The 21978-nt window shown below is 39.2% G+C and overlaps 1 protein-coding gene across 6 annotated transcripts in view; it reads right to left on the bottom strand.

The window, feature by feature from the left end:
• Window positions 1-673: 673 nt before the first annotated feature.
• Window positions 674-21978, bottom strand: part of LOC129360704 (protein diaphanous homolog 2-like) — a 433378-nt gene continuing 412073 nt past the window's right edge. For all 6 annotated transcript variants that reach the window (XM_055031073.1, XM_055031078.1, XM_055031077.1 and 3 more), the window contains one exon: window positions 674-5723. In XM_055031073.1, the coding sequence (XP_054887048.1) occupies window positions 5659-5723 (65 nt within the window). In that variant the 3' untranslated portion in view covers window positions 674-5658. The remainder of the gene's footprint in view (window positions 5724-21978) is intronic.

Genomic DNA, 21978 nt, shown 5'->3' with positions numbered 1-21978 from the left:
TGAGCATCATTTCTGTCTCCAGCTCAGAGAAAACTGCAGATGGTTTTCATTTTCTTAGCACTTGTAACCGGGATCTTGGCTGCTATTGTGTAAAAACTCTTTGGTTTTAAATGACAAGTGTTTTGTTTAGTTTTCTTTTTTTTAACACAAAATATAACAAAAATTAACATCATTCAAATAATGTTTAAACACAAACGTAGATCTCAAGCTGCAGAAATAACCCAAAATACCTGTAGCATGCAACAGAAACTCTATTTTCACAATAGGAATATAAATTCAGTCCATTTACTGACCTACAATTATTTATCTACCAGTGCAAAGAAGCAAAATACAAACAAGAATAATTTAAAAGGACATCTTTTGTTTGAATTAGTGCTCATTAGTTGGTGTTAATTACTAATTTAGTGTCACGATTGTTCAACCAGATGAAATTGGATCCGTTAGATTCGAGCGCTTCTGTAAACACCGTTTCCTGTCACTTGGATGAAACAGGAAAGACATCGACTTTTACAAGCAAATCTGATCTAAAATTTTTCTCAGGATCTTTTAATAATTATTACATTTAATTTTTCTTTATTGAGGAATAATTGTGGTTATATGTTTTTTAAGCAACCACAAAAAAAAAATCTCTTTACAATCTGGATAAAAAAAGAAGACAGAGACACAATTTTAGTTTTCAGAAATCAGTTTTAATAACAAAGTGGTTATTAATTTGTACCATTCTCCATGGAAGGACAGCCTTCATAACCATTTTGTTTTTTCCCGTGTTCTAAGCATACAAATAACCTCGAAATGTTAAAAATATAAATGCTTCTTAAGACAATAAAACATACTCGGTGACAAATAAAAGGAAGGTAGGCAGGGATATGGCAGCTTACGCATCATGGTCAAACAGGGTTAGTCAACAAAAATAAGCTTTGCTTGTTGATTCAGCCGCAGCTGAACTTCATCAAATCACCAGCAAAGTCTATCAAAGTAGGAAGAAGTGGATAGAAGTGGATATGTGGCAGCTGGTAACTGTTTACCAGAAGACATGCTTAGCAAATAGTTCACTCTGTTAGCAGCAATGTTGCCTTTGCAAATCTTGGAACAAATCTTCCCTTTGTCTGCACAGAATTAGGAGCCTTAAAGTTAACCTTTGCACTTCATACCCCTGCCTCCTCACTTGTATGAGAACCATCAGCACTCAGTGGCTTGTAAAACTGTTTATTCCCCTTGAAATTATTCACAATTCATCACATTAGAACCACAAACTTTGTTGCATTTTATCACGATTTTATGAGATAGGCCAACATAAGATACTAGTACGTATTTATGAACGTTGATAAATGGATTTAAACCGAAGTTTCAACTCTTTTTGTAGCTTCTCATGTATTTTCCTTTGAAGAAAAGCATTCCCACAGCATGATGCTGCCACCTACTTGGTGCATTATATATCTGAAGCCAACGTTTTGCAATAAATTGTATTTTAGAGTGTTTCCCTAAATACAACATTATTACAGATTCTTTCTTCTACACCAATCACTGCTTCCAAAAGTAGGGCATCCTTAAAAAGTCTTAAACTCAAGGTCTTAAAATGTTGTAAATAAATAAATAATAATAATAATAAACACGTTTGCTTTAAATATGTTAATTACATGTCTATCGTAGCAGGACTATTTAATCGTATATTATGTTTTTTCAAGCTGCACTTTTTTCTGTCAGGCTAAAGTTTGAGTCATAAACATCATTGCGTTTTGAGACTCAAGGTAATTGAAGCAATGCTAACTAGCTCTGCTAATTAGCAAGCTGGTTATCAAAGTTATTTACTCATTTAACATCTTTTGAATGTTTGTTGTGATTTAATTCACAATTAGTCTTTAAAAAGGTCAACATTTTAGATGGTGTAACCCTTCTGGTATTTACAGTTTTATCTCTATTTAGCCAGTTGTACATATTTCTTTTGTTTGTCTTTGGATCATATTATTTTTGATACTAGCCAATGTTATGTGTAAATTTTGTCCTCACTGTATCACAGTGTATTTCTTTATTTGTTTTTAAAGTAACAATTCCAAAGAAATGCTCTGAAGTTTGTGGTTTTAAATGTGAAACATCTCTGGTGTCATAAACACCCAAAGATTATCATCATCAGCTGAGGTTTGTTAGTAACAAGCACAAAGATGAAGGTATGATTCTCTGTTTTTCACACGACTATAATGGATCAGTTCAGGCTCGTCAACCTGAAAGGCTCCAGCTATTACTTTCTATTAAAACACTATGGGATGAAGAGACAACAATCACAGCTACGATGAGGGATGTTTTTGTGTAGGACTCTCTTAATTTTACGTTTAGCATAGTTTTTTTTGTCCTGCATGATGCCAATTTTTCTCAGTTTTCGGTTTGTGACGCTGTCTTTCGTTGCAGGAAACTATTACAATAACTATTAATTACTCTACTTATTTAAAAATGTTTTTTTAGATGATAAATACATAACTTAAAATCACAACAAATCTACCTTTAAAAATGGTCATCAATATTGACCAAAATAAGACTTTTTAAGATGTCTGTACAGCTTAAAGGCTAATTGAAAAGAACTTTCAGGGTTAAATACGTTTTTGAGCCAAACTTTATAATCAAAATGCAAAAATTTGCACATTTTTGCAGATAAACATCCAATATCATGGCAGATCTGTGTTGCTGGAGGACTGATCTAAAAAAAAAAAAAAAAAAAAGGTCTTATTTGAAGCTTAAAATTGTCCAGGTGTGGTGTTGCGAGGAACAAAGGGTGAGAAGCGATTACAGAGAGGAAATCACTTCTTTTGACAGCGCATCTCTATCACTGCTGTGTACAACACGTCCTCAAAACTGCCGCCACCGCAGAGTCCCTTATCCAGAAAACTCATTCTCAACGCTTTTGCTCTGTGACGGCTCCAACCTGATATTCAGCTCAGAGTTATTGTCTTCTTAAATATGCAGACTTCGCGGAGCGTTGTGGGCGCACCTCGAGCCGAGATGATGTGTAAAATTGCATTTTTTAGATGCGCGCGGGCAGAGGGAGGGGAGGCTCCGTGAAACAGACGCATCACAAGCAGCACTGGCAGATTGTTTAAATGAAAAACCTCCATCTATTCAGCCCAGGAGTCGAGACCACTGCCTCCCATTTTCCCTGGGTTCCTGTTCGAATTACTGAGGTTGCATGAGGTGCGCAGACACACGAAGCCCAAAGCAAACTTATGCTGTTGCTGAAGTAACTTCTGTCATGGTAAAAGGGTCACTTATGTCATTAGTGCTCAGGAACTGGAAGGCATTTGGAGACTCGCTCACTAAGACAAGCATCATCCTGCCTGCTGTGGCCCTCCGTCTGTAATTCTGGTCATGCCCTGTCTCCGTGTGGATTTAATGGTTGTTTTTAGTAGCATCTGCTTACAGTCTAGTGAAGTGAGGGGGACAGAGCCGCCCTTAGCATGAATATATGAATAAATAGTTTACATTGAAATATGAAACTGGGTCCTTACTAAGAAAGGAACCCACTGTCTTTTATAAGAGGAAAGCTCAAATGGTGTCGCCGATCCTGCAGCAGTATTCGTGCACTGATTGATTTCTGGAAACCTGCCGATTCTTATTTCTGTTTGAGAGAAATAAGAATTAAGACAGAAACTGTCTTAATATTAAACTATTTCTGAGAAACATCCCTAGTGCTTCAAAATAAAAACATAAAGAAAGGGAAATTCTCCAGAGTGTGGCCATTATTTTATCAGAAATAAATACACTGTTAGAAGAGTTAAATCGCTGCAATAAACGATTAATGAAGACGTTGGTCCATAGATTGATGCCCTACACAGAAATGTTTTCTATACTTAAGGAATTAGAAAAAAAAAAATACAGTCAGGTTATATTATGTGTTTTGAAAATACAAATTACCCAGAATATTACTGTAATTTCAACTGGCCTGTGATGTATTTGGTGAAAACAAAAGAAGGTGATGTGGACCACAGAGGCAGCATTTACTCAGGGTTGAGTTTGGTCACGACATCGTTGGTCTTACATGATACAAAATTAAAAAAAATAAATGCAAAAAGTCAAATGTAAAATGATATGATTAGAGATTAACAATGAAGGCTCCCACAAACTTGGGTGTACTTCCTGTCGCACATCGAACGGTTTTAAATGTGACGGTGAGCTGATAAGGTTGCCAACTTGGGGACAAAATGGAGTCAGAATTTGAAGATATAAGAAATAAGAAATATAGTATGTTACATTAATGAGGAAATATAAAGACCTTCACTAAACAAAAACACTTGAGAAATTAAGGAAATTGTTACACATGACGCTCGTCGACCGTACAGCCGAGTCTGTGGGAGCCTTAACCGTTCTGTCGCGATCATTTGGCGTGGATGATGGGTGATGATGGTGGTAGGAGTTCGCCCCACAATCTGTATTCGATCTCTGGCAACTCTCAGCTTGTGGGCAGATGTGGCAACTATCCAGTAGCGTGCCGCCATCAATGTGTGTGAATGGATGAATGACTGAGCGTAGTGTGAAGTGATTTGAGCCTCTAGACTTGATGAAGTGCTATACAAGTGCAATCCATTTATTATTTGAAATGTAACACAAAAAAAAAAAAAAAAAATGTTTTTTTTTTTTTTTTAAGTTTCTTCGATGTAACTTCATCTTAAAACATCTCAGAGTTACTGAAACTGGCTGATTTCAGTAACAACTTCCAGTGTGAAGAGTGTTGTTCTCGTGCGCTCATAAGATTAGAAGTGGATTTTACAGGATTATAGTTTCTTATCTAAGGGAGCAGTCAGTTTTCACACAGCTCAATTTTCAAACCTTAACTTCCCCCCCCATTACTCCAGCTGTTTTTTTAGCCTTATTGAAAAAGTGCCATAAACATGTAATACCTTTTAAACACTGAGGTGTGCTTTGTTGAAACCCTGTGTGACCTAACGAGAGGTCTGAGTGTTCTTGTTTGTCCCTGACAGAGACCTGGATGCATTTAAAAATGTCAGCCTCTAATGGTAACAGCAAAACTAACCTCGGGACTCAAATCGGCACCTGAAGGGTAAAAGTGAGATTACACAACACAAAATTAAATCAACTAAAATGTCTTGCAGTTTGAATGTCAGTGAGTCACGTGCTCTGTGTTGGTGCAGACAGCCGCCAGCTCCTGTGGCTTTGTTGGAGTGCGAAGACGCGATTATGTCTGAAGAAAGGACGTTAAATGCGATAGTATTACACTGTCCTCTCTTCCTTTAAGACTTGTAGTTTCCATTTAAAGGACAGCTGTCCATGTTCCTCCACAAGCATGCAGTTTTCAGAAGTCCATCTTGGATATATGTCTCTGTGCAGCATACTGTTATGTTTCTCCTGTCAAAACTGAGTTAATTGAAGCATTTGGATTAAAATATAGGTTAAACCTGAAAATTAACAGCTTTTAAAATGTTTCAGTTCCAAAATCTTTAAGCAATAAAAAAAGCATACAATAAATATGTAGCGTGTCCAATAAAGACTATAAATGTTATTCCATTCTTTAGGCAGTTTTCCATACTTGGTGCTGGGTAAGCCACAGGGAGGGAGGTGGTCTATCCCTCCTGATGTCTTCCTCGTCTCCTCCTCCTCCTCCTCATCGCAGGCCTCTTTGGCACTTATCTAGGGTCTTGTAGTAGACGCGGGTAATCATCGAGCTTGGTGATTTGGGTTGTGGCGTGAGCGAGACCTTTCGAGGGCTGCACGGCGGTTGTCTGTTCAAGAAGAGATGGGGGGGAAAACAAACAGGTGAGACTGGAAAAGAAGAAGGAAGGGCTACATTGATTCATGATTGGCAGAGGAGCTGAACTACATAAAAAAAAACTGCACAGAGAAGCTAAAAGAGGGGAGTGGAGAAACAAGGCTGATTGAGAGCTAAGCAGCAGGGGATGACAGAGAAACAAGGAGCTGCAGGAGCAGAGCTGCTTGTGTCTGGTACCATAGTAACTCCCTTCATCTCCTGATCCTGGCTTCTTCTTAAGAGACCCTCAACTGTCCTCACATCAGATGTGACATATGCACAGCAAATAAAGGGTTGTGGCGTGAGCGAGAAGACAAAGAAGGCAAACATACGAGCAGGGATGGAGAGGATTACACATCCAGGGTGTTTTTCTGTTAGCATCAGCTTGTATGGGGCATTAGAGAAACTTTAGCACCTCAGCTCACTTTCAAAACAATTCTTTCTCCAACTGTGAGCATTTCAACAATTGGTTTACAAATGAACTCCACATTTTATCACATTAAAACCACTGACATTTTTTGGTGAGTCTTACATATGAAAGATCAATATGAGGCTGTGTGTAACTAAAGTGGATGGAAACAAAGTTCTTGCAAGTCTTTTGGAGTAAATATCTACCTGCTTTTCACATCTAGAGACTAAAGTTTCTGCCTTTTCTTCTATGAAGATAGGAGAGAAAATGAATATGCTTAAATCTAATCAAAGGATCTGCAACTCCAGTTGTCCATTGCCGTGTTTCCAATGTTTTTCTTTTATGCACATTTTAAAGTATCGCTTTAGAAAACTTTGATGAAAATGGTTAAAATTCAAAACAACTTCCTCAATTTTCCCAAAAAAGTTTTTATGCTCACTTGAGGTGGTTCAAGGCTTTTGCAAAAAGATAAAAAAGAAGAGATGGAAACATATTTGCCAAACAAGTTCTGATGCTGCAAACTTTCCCAGCCACTAGTGGTTCTGTGCCTCACTGGAGGCAGGAAACTGAGAAATTTGTAAATCCAAACCTCCAGCTCAGAGGTAAGTACTCTCAATACTTTTTGCAACATTTGGTCCATGCTAGTTTGCAACTTCTAAGTCTTATTAATCACAGCAAATAAAGGGTTTGCTATGTGAAGCCTGTTTGATTTGCACCAAACCAGTTGATGGAAACACATGTAATTTGTATTTTCCTTCTTTTTAAATTCACATAATAAAAACACATCCATTTCTTCTGGATTCATCCGTGCTCCCACACGCTTGAATCAATAGACTGAATTTTCTCCTTAGCATCTTAGCAACTTTTGCAAAGTTCATTTAATTCAAGCGTGTTGGAGCAGGGAGACCTCCAAACGTTGCAGGGTAACAGCACTGGAGGACTGGAGCTGCAGACCCTGACCTAAACCTTTTCCGACCATGAACGTCAAACAGGATTTCTAAAGGGGTTTGATGGTATTTTATGTAGGTCAAAAAATACAATCCATTTGTCTCATCTGAGAGGACAGATTCAAGATTTCTATTTCTAAACATTAAAGCCTTTGTTTTGATCTAAAACACAAAATCCTGATTTGAAATCTGTGGTTGTGTGGAAAATGTGTAAAAGTTAAAGGGTAATAGTTTTGCAGGCACTATAAGCAGCGGCAAACATTTCCCTTGGGGTGAGAAATAGGCGACAGTTGAACTCTGGGGATTTTCTGTTGCCAGGTTCATGACAAAGTCATACAAATATTTCTTCCTCTGCTATCCAACCGTGGCTGCCCAGAAATGCCCAGGACATCCTTCGGGCAGCCAGGTGGCAGGTGGGGCTGGACGGAACCAAGAAGCCGAGCCACAAAGACGACCGCAGGCACACCCACGCAGGACTCCTGGTATTTCCAAGCATGCTACTGCCAACGCGCCCATTACTCAATGCTCTGCTGTGAGGTGCCAGGCGTCCGAGGCTGGGCGTTGGTTAATGGCAGTCATTCCATCCATCATGTCAGGTAATGAGCTGAGAGCGAAAGCGATGGCTGGGAGACATACACAAACAAGATCCCGCATTCACAGCGGCGAACAGAAAGCAGGTTGGATACAAAGCATCATGCAGATGGTGCACAGGAGGAGAGAGGAGGAGGGAGAGAGCAGAAGGAGGAACAGGAAGACAGTTCAAGATGTAAGGAAAAGAATGTTTTCTCTCTGCTTTTTCCAGCCAAACGCACGTTTACGCGCTGTATGCTAGCGTGAGAGCTAACGTGTTTTGGCAGTGTGTCCAAACACATCACAACTACTTATTCATGCACTCATTTCGTTCTGTCCACAGGTTACGCTTCACTCTGTGAGCACGACTCACGAAACCTTCCTCCTTTCAAAACAAGCTTTCACAGCACACAAAAAAAAGAATTGAGGGGGAAAAAATGGGACAGTTTCAAAAAATAAAATAAAAGTAGATCATCCACAATTTATTCCTGCCAATCATTTACGAGTCCAGCTGCTGTAGCCTCATTTCTGGGCGAATAGTCGCCTTTGACCTCTCAGAGGAGCTCGGAAAACAGAGCCTCGGTCTTGGAGGCATTCATCTTGAACTACATTTAATCCAGTAAACAGGATGATGGGAGGGCAGAAAGACCAACTGGGACTTTACAGAGCAGGACAAGTAAATAAAGACAAACTGGATCAATCTGAAATTAAAAGTACTAAAATGGGAATTTAGTACTTCATTTTATACCTTTGAAGGTTTATAAATTGCTCAAACAAGTTTTTGCACAATCTGGCTTTTATCTGGGTCAATAATGTGCCATGTCTGAAATCGAGTTGGCCTCAATGAGGATAAGAACAATAATTCATGGAAACAGGGTGACAAAGAACTCTGGCATCTTAGCATTTTAGACTTTTTCTTTTGTTTTTGCTTGTCCCACAAACTGAGATGATGGTCCACATTCTGGTCTTTACAAAAATATTTGGCATCATTTTTGTAAAGAATGTTAGATGGGAGTACTAAAATATTGGAGTATAAAACTGGGTTTTTAAAGAGACCTTAAATTAATTATGCTGGGAGGAAAGGGCCATAATTCCAGCAAACTATGGTTTTAGGCTGGAAGCCCAAAACGATTTACCCAGCTCAGACAGTTTAAGAATAATCTCTTTTTTTTCCTTGATAAAAATACATCTGACATTGAACAGAAAAAGTCATTGAATGTCTGATAAAGACTCAAAAATTGGTATTTGTCTTTGTCTCCACAGTTTATCATTTTTAAATAAATGTTTATTACATTTAAAACTTCACCTTGCTGTGGTGAATTTGGCTGCTAGTGTAAAAGAAACTCTTCCAAAAATTACATTAAGTTAAATGTGATTTCAGATTTTTATGGTCACTGTTTATCTCCACAATTATCTAAAAAAAAAAAAGGAGGCAAAGCATCTGCATATGGCAACAAACTGACCCACAACTTTCCATGTAACAAATAATTTATGTCTGGGCTTGGTTATTTTAGAAAGCGGCCATTTTGCATGCTGTGTAAGCTGAAAGCCATTGACCATTAGAGTGACCACTTGCTGAAACCCTTCAGAAGCACTCCCTTACTGTAAGCAGTGGTTGCCAAGTGCCCTTTTGGGGTTTTGAAGTCTCTTGCCTAACTGCCTAAATATACTGGAAAGCTTTTGTCAAAGACTTTGTTAAAAGGGAGAAAAACCTTCAGCAAAATGCATCTCCATCACAGGATTCTTGAATAGCGAGCTATCTCCAGGTGCATACAAGCCCATCTTTTCTCACCCCACATCAATCTATCACAACAACTGAACAAACAGCAACCATTTCTACTGGGAGCGAAACATTACTGCTAGCCTCTACTGAATTGAAAGCTTCAAGCACAGACACACATATAAATACGCACGAACTGGTGTAGAGGGAAACAAAGTGAGGCAGGGGAAAAGGAGGACAGATCCACACAAAAGAAAAAAAAAACTACTCTCTTTTTTTGTGCACTGATTGCAACTCTCTCTACTCGCGTTGGTTTTGATGGCTTCTTTACCTGCGTCTCCCAGAGGCGACATCTTTTCGAGTTACAGCAGAAGCGACACAGAGGAGCACGAGAACAGGAGAAGAAATTGACAAAAGAGGATCAGGTATTCTGTGTTACGGCAGGGGGATGTTGGCATCCCAGCACTTAATTAAGTGCTGGCTTGGCACCGTGTCACAAAATGTAGCTAAACGCACCGTGAAAATCAGCAGGGGTGGGTGGAAGGAGGGCAGAGTCACTGACACGCAGACATGCACAAATGCATACTATCTCTTTCATTGTCACACACTTGAGGAAATGAATTGTTCCTTAAATTAACTTCAGTGTGAAATCTCTGTGCATTGCTTTGAGGAATTCACACATGTACGCCTCTGCTTCTAAAAGAGAAGAATCTCTGCATGTACATCGTGACGACCCAGACCACTCAGGAGAAAAATAAAAGACCTTGAAGTCAACCTTTTCCTCAAAATTGCCTAGAGTAAGTCTCTGTCTTGTGCTATGATAGATGTGATGAGATTCCTTAACAGATTATGTGTCTTTATGTCCTTTGTGTTCCTGCCATCTTTTGCTAATTGCACTGAATTACATCATGATGGTGTTCAGCGATGTGTAAAAGGAGGAAATCCAGCCACTCATCTATCAAACGCGTTCAGCTTGAGGTGCTGGAAGGAATTACCTCTCCTTGGTCAGAGCAAACAGGAAGACTTCAGAGGGATTACACCGGGATAGTTAAATACTGCATGCGCAGCAGGCTCTGGGCAAACATCTAAATACGGCTCACTTATTGATCAAGGTCAAATAATCAAAAGGCTGAAGCAGCTTCAGACGGGAGAGGCTGTTTCCGCCGTCTTTTGTGTTAAACAAGTGAGCAGTGACTTCTCTCACAGCATCGCTGTCTTTGTGAGATTTCTCAGAGTGGCTTCATGCCTCACTTTGTGACAAGTTGAAACATAATAAAGGTGATTAAATCTCAGCATGTAGTGTTTGCTCCCTGGCTAAGAAGAAAAGCATCTGTAGCAGTAGCAACAGGAACAGTCACAACCTTCTGTCGTCCCCTTTTTTATCTTCCCCTCCCGACAAGCAGCCTCTGAGCTACAGAGTAATGCAGAGCCCCTCAGTGGAACAAGATATGTTGGATAAATGGGATGCACATGGCGCGCTGCTACTTCTTCTTTCTAAAATGTATAGACATGGTGTTATAAAACTTTATCTTGGCAAACACAGCCTGTTGAGTGGTGAGAGGTGTCAGTGAGACTTTTCTATTTTATGGTACAGGCCAGCCATAGATTTATCACACAGCTCATAGACCAACAGTGGGATTAAGGCAATGTCAAAGGCAAGAATTTATGGAAAGATTGTTATGACTTTTCCAACAATCTTAAGGATGCCCCACTTATCACGATGGGTCTTAAGAGCTGTTCATGTTTTATGTGGTGCATTAATTGTGATCTGGAAAGATGTTGGGACTACTTGGATCTAAAATCAGGAATATTTAACATGTTGGATTGTCTTGGCTTGTCTGAATGTGACATTAGCCAGTCAGAAAGCTGGGTGACAGAAACATAGATGGGAGTCCAATTAAACATTCACACAGCCCTATTTAGTCTAAGTAGCACACAAAGTCATCTTCATTAGTTTTCTTCCATTTGTCACACCAACTTTACCATAATTGGACCTGCTGCTTCTTCTTTGGTGTGGTTGAGTGCCTTTAGTTAATTTTAGTTGTATATATTATTATTATTATTGTGTGTTTGTTTATTTAATATTGTATATATTTGACTCTTTGCACGGGAGTTGCAATAGACATTTCGTTGAATCCTGTTCAATGATAATAAATGCTATTCTATTCATTTGTTACCACCTGTGATGGTCTCATGTACAGGAAGCTATTTATGTTTTGCTGTATTATTTGAAGTTTGTAAATCCCAAAAGCAGAACAATTGGAGGTGTAAATATTGCTGTTTCAACAGTTTTTTTACAGTCTGTGTTACGAGAGATTTAATAAATATAAACCAATTTGAAAATGCTCTTATTGTGCTGCATTACCCTGATTGAGAAGTGCCATGAAAATTTGAGGTTTTTTCAATACCATAATATTAGTATTTAAGTTAAAACAGCTCCTAAAAATACTGTCCAGGATGGTGTTTCCACATGCCCAATCAATTTCTTGAGACAGTCTGAATTTCTGCATCTCAAAGTTGTTTCCCTACGTCTATGAGGACAGACGATTTTCCATTGTTTGCTGCAAGCAAAGACTGTCATGCTTCTTGTAAAGTGAAAAGTGAATTTGGCATTTTTGCTGTTTGTCCAAAATAAAACAAAGTGAACAAACAAATACTCAACCTTTGTAGCAGCTGCATTACAAAAACCAATTTTACAAATCTGATTTTTCTCATAAATACTTGAAAAACTCGCATCAAATCCTTTTCTGTGTTACCAGGCACCAAATTGCATCACTTATCAGCACATCAGTGCTGCTTTCAGAAAGAAGCATTCTCTCATCCAGCCAAAGCAGCCATCCCCCCTGCACACACACACACACACACACAAAAAGATGGAGCCACAGCTGAAATGTTGCCGTTCAATAGATGTGATAGTGCGCAAAAAGGCCAAGCCTCTGTCATTAAACTGGATACCACACTTTAATTTGAAATTTACTGAATTTATCAGCAGAGCATTAATTCAGTTTGGTAAAACAGAGTGGGGGAAAAAAGAATAATTTGACAGCCATACTAGCAGAGACCAAGCTCTCCTAATAATTAGCTACCATATGCCTATAACATTCACTGAAACACTGGGTGGTGAAAATCTAAAAGCTTTATAAAAACACTTGTGATCTTGTTTCAACAAATCCATAAGCTCCTCTATCCAGCCTTCCAGTGCTCTGAAAATTGAAATAATTGATAGATACAGAGCAGGAAAAGCAGCAAGAAGACTGCAAAGTTTATTTTTGGCAGCTGTTTCCCCACTTTCTCATGTAAACAAGTTCTTTCTGTTCATATGAAGATGAAGTTCAGAAGAAGAAAAATCAGAGAATTAGAAAGCAACATAAACATCCTTATATTCAACTGGAGCGGCGGTGCCTGCAGCTGCCGTGCAACCAAACCTGCACAGATATTGCTATGATGGAGGGATTATCATTAGTAAATGTTTTCCTGCGTCCACAGGGGCAGATTGATCAAGCTGCCTTATGTTCCAGTCAGTGAAATGAGGAGAGTTTTCCTGCTAGGGAATATAATACATCCAATAAACGCCAGCACACAGAGCAAAATCTGTTAATAGCTGACAAAACAACAGTGTCTCCTACAACACCATTATGATCTCAAAACACACACCGCTAACATCTTAAGAAATTCATTTTGCCTTCACTTGAGCATTCTTTCAACATCACATAAAATCTGCCTGTACAGTTTAGGGACTGGAGTATAATCCAACATTTCAATAGAGCTTGAACTCTTATTCTCAGCTAGTAATTTAAGGGCTTTTAGAAGCTGCATTCTACAGTGGTATTTTTCTTTCTGTCAGTTTCAAACTGTAACAAAAGAAATAAAATGGCAATCTTGCTTTTAATAGTGACACAATTTGCTTTGCCTTTTAGAGCCAACTTTCTTTGTAAAGAAAACCCTTCAACTATAATGTGTATGGGAACATAGTGGGAAGAACCTGCTTGCAGTGGCAAACCATCAAGGTCGTGAAAGCATTCAGAGGAGACACTCGGTTGATCCAGGTCAGAAACAAGAAACCTACCTAAAGGGAGGCTTTGTTAAAATTTCCATCTACAAGTTATCTGAAATCAGTTTTAATAGATACAAAGTCCAAAGCAGAAACCCTGACATCCTTCTTCAAAGAGAGACACCAACTTGTTCTGGCCTTCTTGTCTAGTCACTGTGAATAAAAGTAGTTTTTAAGCTAGGAGTAAAATTAGCCAATGAACAACTCATTATATTTGTTATTTTGGTTGTTTTGCTTATCTATTTTGGGTATTTAAAATGTTTTCCAGTTTCAATGCACATGTTCATTAGAAAGTAAAGTCTATTGATTTTTGAGAGCGTGAACTTGCATTTTCATGACATTATTAGAAAATGGTCTCAAAGCAACACTATAACTTCTGGGAAAATTTCTTGTTCAGCAGAATTTGTTGTTGTGAGAGGCCTGCTCTTGTGTACGGATATTGTTTCTGCTACAATCTTGCCATATTCTGCATCCTTGTGTCCAACCTTGGCCAGCTGAAATTAATGATAGTGCAACTTCATACAGATAAATTTGATCTCCCAATCACATTTAGCTTTTTTAGTACCTGAATGTCTCTCCATGCTTTCACAGACTGAAGTCTTCAATGATTCCAAAAATGGCATTAGATTTTTATCCAGTTTAGGAAATTGGGACAAGAACAAGGCAGTCATTGTAAAAAGAAAAAAAAAATCCAATATATGGAGCTCTTTTGAAGTTGGATTTGTGGAAAAACTGACTTTGGCTAAATAGAGGGGCTATTCAAATTGGAGAAATAACAGTTTGGACCGAGAAGGCTGTAGGAATTGGACAGACTTTGACACTCTTAGCTGTTTATCTAAAAATGCATGAAAACACAGGAGTTTGTATAAGTACCAATTATTGACAAATTCATCCAAATGGACAGACGGATGGATTTTGTTTTCAAGTGCCATCTGTGATGAGTAAAACAGTTTATATTCTGGCTGCAGTGGTTTTACAAGCGGGTTCTTCCCACTCTGTTCCCATGCACACGTACACTTGTTGCATTATAGTTGAAGGGTTCTCTTCAGACTCGTCTGGATGTCCACATTATCCGTTTTATGAGCTGTCGCCTTCTCTCCACACAAATTTCGTCTTGTCTATAAAACTCCCTTTCTTAGTTTCTGTTTGAGTCCTTTTCGGTTAAATGTGTGGTACACCTGTAGCCAGTGATATTTTTAAAACTGTGTAATTTACATGAGTGGGCTGCAGAATGTCATGGGATCTGAAAGCGAGGAGGCTGCAATCTGTGTTTTTCTATGCAGAATGTCATAGAAGGCAGGGGTGATCAGGCTGAAAGAGGAAAATGTTTAAGACAGGTCTGGATAAACATGCTTAGGCAAGATACAGAAATTCTCCCACTTGCCATGTTTCTCTCCCCTTCTTCTCTCTTTTTAATCCCTCTTATTACTGACATTTCCTCCAGTGTTTACAGCAAAAAAAAGCTGTCAGCTTGTGATATCTTAGTACATTCATTCAATTAGCATAGCTAGGACAGCTAGCATAGCTAAGTATCAGTCCTTCAGTGTATTTCCTGAAGGAACCATGCAGAATTTCAGCTGAAAATGGACACTACATCCTGAAGTATTATACCATTCAGCGCTTGTGTTTACGAGCTCACATTCATGTTTGACAGCCTGTATACAGAATTTGGAGGAAAAATATGTTTAAGTGGCAGCATTTTGAGATAAATGGTAACAAGGAGAGTAGCAGAGAGCAGGGTGGTCATAACATGGGATTGGCTTTGACAGCTCAAAGGATTTGCCTCTATCTCCACTCTATCTGCTGGAGTTCTGGGATGGTGCATAACTTGGCAATAGTGCTGAACAACTCACTAAGAATGAAGGTATTCAGGTGAGGTTTACTCTTGTGCATCACAGTCGAGAACGTTTGAGCCTAAGATAAACAAAAGCATGAGATGCCAAACTGTTTCATTACAGTGGGCCTCTGGTATTTATGAAGGTCAGCTGCTTGCATCAGATATAGCCCACAAATACTGGGATACTCTCTAAAATGCTTATAGCTGCTTATTCGTTTAGTTCAAACACCACATATATCTTAATATGCATTAATTTGCACAACGAAAGCTGCCTTTGCCCTTCATTTTGCCTGTGCAGTAATCATGCACAGCTAAAAAGCACTTGGTTTTAGCAGCTTTATGATCCAGAATTGATAAAGAATTTAATACAATTCACAATTGTGTTAAATTAAAAGTAAGTAAGAAAGATTTAATACAATGAAAAGCAGAAAAAAGCTGACTTTGGATTTACCCAGTTATGATGGGTAAAGAGTAGGACATTACATTTTAGATAGCGACACCTGAAGGTAACAACATGAAACATTTGAAAACTGAAAAAGAATGCCTTTATTTTTTATAATCAAAGTTCCAGGCAACCCATGACACAAAATATGACCCACTTTCACCGATGAAAAAAAAGTTGCGGGCCTCAGATTTTTTCTTTTCCATTTCACCAGCGACATTTAGCTTCTCTTACCTTTTTATTACCTCAACCCTGCATGGAGTGCTCCTATTGTCAGACATACTGTGCATTAATGCAGTCCTTTCACTGACATGCTTTCATATGCACACACACACAGCATTTAATGCACACTCCGTGGCTTACAATACCCCACACTGTTCCTTTCACACCTAGTGGAACGAGCTCGGTCTGAGAGTAATGCTTCCTGACTGCTCGACACTAAATATGTTTCGGCAGAGGACAAAATCGCTGCACATGTTCCTACACAAATGCTTATTTTTTTTTAGAGCGGGATGAAAAGTACTACTTTGCCTACTCAGTGGTGACTCTGACAGGTCTCACTGGGGACCAAACAGCAAGACCCAAAACGTGTCTGCACCACATGCACTTATCTACTGTGTGACAGTCGCAGTGAAAAAAAAAAAACATCAGTTCTCTTGAAGCTTAGCTAACTTTTGTTAAGAGTTTTGATGGAAAACAATGAGCCTGACAGTCTATGGGTACAGGAGGCTTCTTTTTTGGCGTCCCCTGTTTCAAAAATCTCCTTAAAATATCACTACTAGACTCGATTCCTCAGTCACGGAACAATGCCTTTTGGCATTCAGGGATGCAGCAGAGGCACACACAGCCCAAATGAACAGTTATATGAAAACGCTTTTGCAATCGATCAGTGCCTGAGGCAGAACTCTCATTCATGATTGTCCTCTCAGCAGTCGAGTTTCAGGAGGCAGGCTTCAACCCAGGAATAACCATGAAAGACAACCAATATTCTCAGGAGTAAATTCTTTGAACTACTAAGCATTGCCCACCTGTTTCCCCAACTGTTTGAATTTAGTTAACACTTTGAGATTATCTCTCTGCTTGGACTCAAACACTGGATCATACACTTTGCAATTCTAGTGATAGTAGGAAATGCAGAGCATTATGCAAGAGCAGAGTGATGTAGTGGAACATTAATCTTTGCAACAGCTAATACAGGCCCTGTCTGTATAACAATACACTTCAGTATGTTCCCAAGGGATTTTTTATGATAGACCAACAATTACAAGAATATTTAAGAATTGGGTTGCTAAACTGTTGAACTCGATGGGTCTTTACTTGATTAGTGCCAAAGATTCTTAGTTGTTCTTAAATCTGAGTGTTAAGCTTGTCCAGGTGTCAACTATATTGACACCTGCTCATAACATCTCCAGTTCACTCAAACTTCTGCCATGGAGCTTCAGTCTCAAACAGCTCCTCCAGACTATGGCAGCAGCAATAAGTAAAGAGCTGGTGGAACTATACATATGCAGTTGTACAGATTGTAGGACTTCTCAGTCCAGTGGTCCTGAAGACAATTGTAAACGGCATCATTGGACACCATGGAGAAGCTTTGTTGAGAGGACATGCTGCAGAAGGAGCATGATAGAAGGCTTTTAAAGAGACAGAGACAAATTTCACAGTATCACCTGTGGCTATGATGCAAAGTCACATTTCTTTTAAATTGTTTTTGATGTAAACAACTATTTTCATAACAACCGAAGGTAATATAATATCATTTCATAGCACAATCAAGTAATTATGTGCCTGGAAAATACAGAACCTCCCTTTAAAGATTCCTTTCTTTTTGCTCCCCTCCAATAAAGTTAAGTTTTTATGAATCCTTTCAACTGACAGTTGTCATGAAAAATTCCATCTGAGCTGTGCATCTCTGCAGCTCTTCCAGAGTAACAAAAGGCTATTGGCTTTTGTTTTCTCCTTATTAAGTTTAGGTGGAGAGTTTTAATGTTTTTGGATGATGGCTTGTTTTTTCACTGATATTCTCTAAACAAACTTGAAGCCTTTACACAGATGAAGTTCTGACTTTGTTTTCTCATTGAGAAATGTTACTCATTACAGTATGAGTGAAACCTGACATCCCAGGATTTCAAAATCATCAAAAATAACTCAATACTAACAATTATTAACAATTATTTAGTAGCCAGTCCCATAATTTACCAAAGTAGAATTCTCTATAGAGGCGACCAGTGTTGTCAAATATACACATTGGATTAAAGATCTTGATTTTGGCCTTGACCAGCAGCCTGAGACCATGACCACAGGGTGTGCAGGAGCCATGGAGAGCACAGATGGGGCCTGTGGCTCAGCCCTGAGTTTCACAGGCCTACGCCAGGAAAGAGAGAAGTAATCCATCAGTCCAAGGCATTCTGGTGCCTAGGGGCGTCAGTCACTGATCCTGTAAGACTGATTAGGCCTCTGCGGGAGGCCAGGCCCCCCGACAGCATGGACATCAGTGCCCGGCTTGCTCCACTGAGGCTTGATCTGAACCGGTCGGAGCCAAGGCAGTGACCTGCTTCCATTTGGATTGAGCAGAGGCAGCTATGTAGATCAAAGATGTCTATGTAGAGCTAAAGTGATGTGGGGAAAGTACTTTTCAAACTTTGATCTTTTACAGCAAAATGAGAAAAAAGCATTTTAGATATAAACGATTAACATACGTATAACCTGTTCATTGACTATGGCATAAGCTTGTGGCTTGTATCGTGAGGTGCAGCATAAAACCCCAGATGAAGTGATACAAAGTTAATTACATTATCCAGCTGTATGATGAGCAGCTGAGGTCAGAGATGGCATCAGTCAAACAAGCAGCTGGAACCAGCAGCAACCAAGGCAAGCTGCGTGATTGACAGGTGAATGAGCAGACGGAGAGAGATAGTTAGACAAATGGAAGCTAAGATATAGTTTGACAGACAGATGGGAGCGTAAATGGATGGTTTGGCAGCATGATAAGGTAAATAGGCTGATGGATCACCAAACAAATGCAGGAGGAGGAAGGAAGAAAATAAAAAGAGAGAAGAAGAGAAAAGAATGCCTTCCTGCAGACAACAAAAGATAGGAAGGCAGATAGCCTGATAAACACAGATGGATTGTGTTGATACACAGGGAGGTGGGGCAAGATCGATAGATTGTTTTATTCTATTTGCTTGGCAAACTGGAGATTTGATGTGGCTGCTATCAAGCCGATCTGTTTCCGGCGACGCCAGCCGTGACTGTTACAGATGGTGAGATAGCGACACATCTCAATCTTTGGCTAGCCTCGCTGACGTCTATCTTGGCTGTCCTGGCAGCATCAGTTTCAGGAATGTCATCACTTCTGTGTCATTAAACAAAAATCAGGGTCTCTAGGGGATTACATTTGAGTCGGTGAGTGGATTACAAAATTGCAGACGAGAATAAAGAACAGGTTTCCTCTGCTTGGTTTTGAGCAAAATAAAATGGACGCCCTGGTAACCTGATGCCTCATTACTGTTGCTTACGTTTATCATGTCAAAATAGAAGACAAGGGTGTCCAAAGTTTACAGGGAAGGGTTCTCCTAGTTAGAAAGGTGGCTTCTGTGTGCGGCTGTTTGAGGGACATGGGGGTGCACTGCGCCAGCGTTGATGAGTGATTCCAGGGCTTATAATAGACAGGAAAGGCCTAGAAAGCATGCCCTTTAGAGGTGCAGCATCTCTCACTGTCTGACAGCTTACAGGGTCTAGGCTTCACAATGACACCTTCACGGTACGCTCAAGATGACACACAAAAACACATGCTCACAGGTGCAGAAAAGTCTTGGCAACACAAACAAGTTTGGCAGCACAGACACACAATTACACAGGCGTGCACCTGCGCACACACTGATGCATCTGTGATGCTGGGATATTAGGTGACAAGTGGCATCTCAGCATCATGGTGACAGTATTAAAACATATAAAACAAAACCAGGCAAGGAAAAGAACAGCCAAGAATGGGTCTCTGGAAACAAACATCTGTTTGTGCCATGTTATGGAAGGAGTGCAACTCTCTGTAAATAATCACAGAGCTAAAGCCTCCAAGGTGAGGCACTGCAGGTACGGTGTCGATTTTTCAGAACCGAGCAGAAGGTGAAGTAGGTATGTACCCAGATGTGCTCTCTTTTTACTAGAGACCAGAAACCTACTGATTATTTTTACCAGCTGAATGTTTCAGGAGTTTGGTTAAACTGAATTTTAGTTAGGGGCTAAATTGATTTGTAAAACAACAATGAGGATTTTGGCAAAAAAATAAACTATTTTTAACCTTTATTTTGGTTCACATCTATTTGCTAAGCAAATAGATGTGACTCACTGTCATCTCAGGGTACTTTACCCAATTATAAAGAATCTGTTTGTCCAATTGTAATTCAAATTAATACAATACAAATCCAAAAGCATACAAGGCATGACAAAAGTATTTATAAACCTTTACTTTTTCTGGAAAAGAGCTGGAAAAAGACAAACCGCAACGAATTTGTAGCAAAAAGTGACTATAAAGTATTAATTAAAGGCAGCTGAATGTGCCTGGCTACATTTTTTAAATTTATTTTGTAAAATAGAACAATCTAGAAGCTATTCAGTTCTTCATTCCTATTCCCAACAATGGGTAAGTTGCAACATGAGAAAGCAGCAGTCCTTCACTCCGTGTTTCAGACGGTCAAACCTTTTTACAGAGGAAGTGCAACTGAATAATGTAATGTTATTACCTCATGGATTTCCCCGATGAATGTAGTGACACACGTTACATAACCTGCTTGGCTTGGGTTTTCTCTGCATTTGGTCGAACAGCTCAGTCAGATTAGCACAAATCTACGTTGTAGTCCTTGATTGTTTTGCACACAAACATGGAGAAAGCAACTGGTCTGACAGCTGCTGAGTTTTCCCAACAACCCAAACTTCTATTGAATCTTCAGATTCTTCAGCACTCCCACCACCATTGCCTAACCCAGCTTAATAAAACATGGTGTTGGGTGTTATTTATTTATCATTCCTCCTTTTGATGTGTCCCAGCACACACAGTCAGAGTGAGTGATGGAGATCACAGAAGTCTTCGCCATGCTCTTTCCTCCCCGCGATCACCATCGGACCCATTTGGCCATGTGAAGATGCTCCCCTCTGTTCACATGGGGGATGCAGGTTGGTGTGCTTCCAGAAACACTTTTCGCTTTCTCTTTCAATATAAATGATTCATGGCAAGAGATGGTCCCTCATGTACACAAAACACCACAACCCTTCCTGCGATGGGGTGCACTTTGCTACCTTCATGTTCTTGCTTGTGCATTGCTTGCATCGATGTCAGTTCAGGTTTTTGTATAAAAAACCCTCCAAAGTAGAGGTGGCAGATGAAAACCATATAAAATGGTTTACAAATGGTGCAACATCTTCACAGCCATCAAACTAATTATTTCAGATTACTTTTTCTTGTCTTGATCTTTCTAATCAAGAAAGCTAACATTGGAACTGTCATGCAAAGTTAGAATTTTATATAACTTCAATACACACTATAAAAACTTAACATTTTATAACTTTAAATCCACAAACTTCCATGCAATTTTTTAAAAACACATTGTCACAAAATAAGAAATAACATAAAATATTTAGAAGCATCTTTGGGTGAAATGATGCCTGTGGGTATTTTTTTGGTTTGTATTTACCAGCTTTGAACATCTAAAAAGAGATTTTTTTTTATCCATTTCCTTAGGCAAAAAAACACAAGTTCAGTCACATTGGAAGGGAGCGCATCTGTGACTATGCAATTTTAAGTTTTGCTATAAATTCTCAATTGGACTTTGACTAGTCCATCCTTCCACTGCATCCATGTTTATTGTTGTTAATGTAAAACTCCCCTGAAGAATTTTGTAGCCTCTAAGAGATTTTCTTTCCTGTTGCATGCATCTTCCAATTAAATCCAATAACTTTCTCAGTTCTTGCTGAAAAAAACCATCCCCACAGCATGACACTGCCACTGCTACACAACATTTTGCAAGTTGGCCATTAAGTTCAAATTTGATCTCATTTAACCGAAACACCTTTCTCCATCCAATTACAACATTTCCACACCTAAAACAAATGTGAAAAAATTTACAAAGTATGAATACTTTTGCAAGTCACTACTTTCACGCACACTTCACTTATCCATTTGTGCAGCTGCAGAGCCAGAACACATACTCCAACGCCAGACATCTCGCCAACAAGGGATTCTGTGTGGATGAAAAATTCA

The sequence above is a fragment of the Poeciliopsis prolifica genome, unplaced genomic scaffold, assembly GCF_027474105.1.
Source record: "Poeciliopsis prolifica strain line A6 unplaced genomic scaffold, Auburn_PproV2 SCAFFOLD006, whole genome shotgun sequence".
Classification (NCBI taxonomy): Eukaryota; Metazoa; Chordata; class Actinopteri; order Cyprinodontiformes; family Poeciliidae; genus Poeciliopsis; species Poeciliopsis prolifica.
Note: the sequence above shows the minus strand (reverse complement) of the source record. Positions and strands in the feature narration are given on the sequence as shown.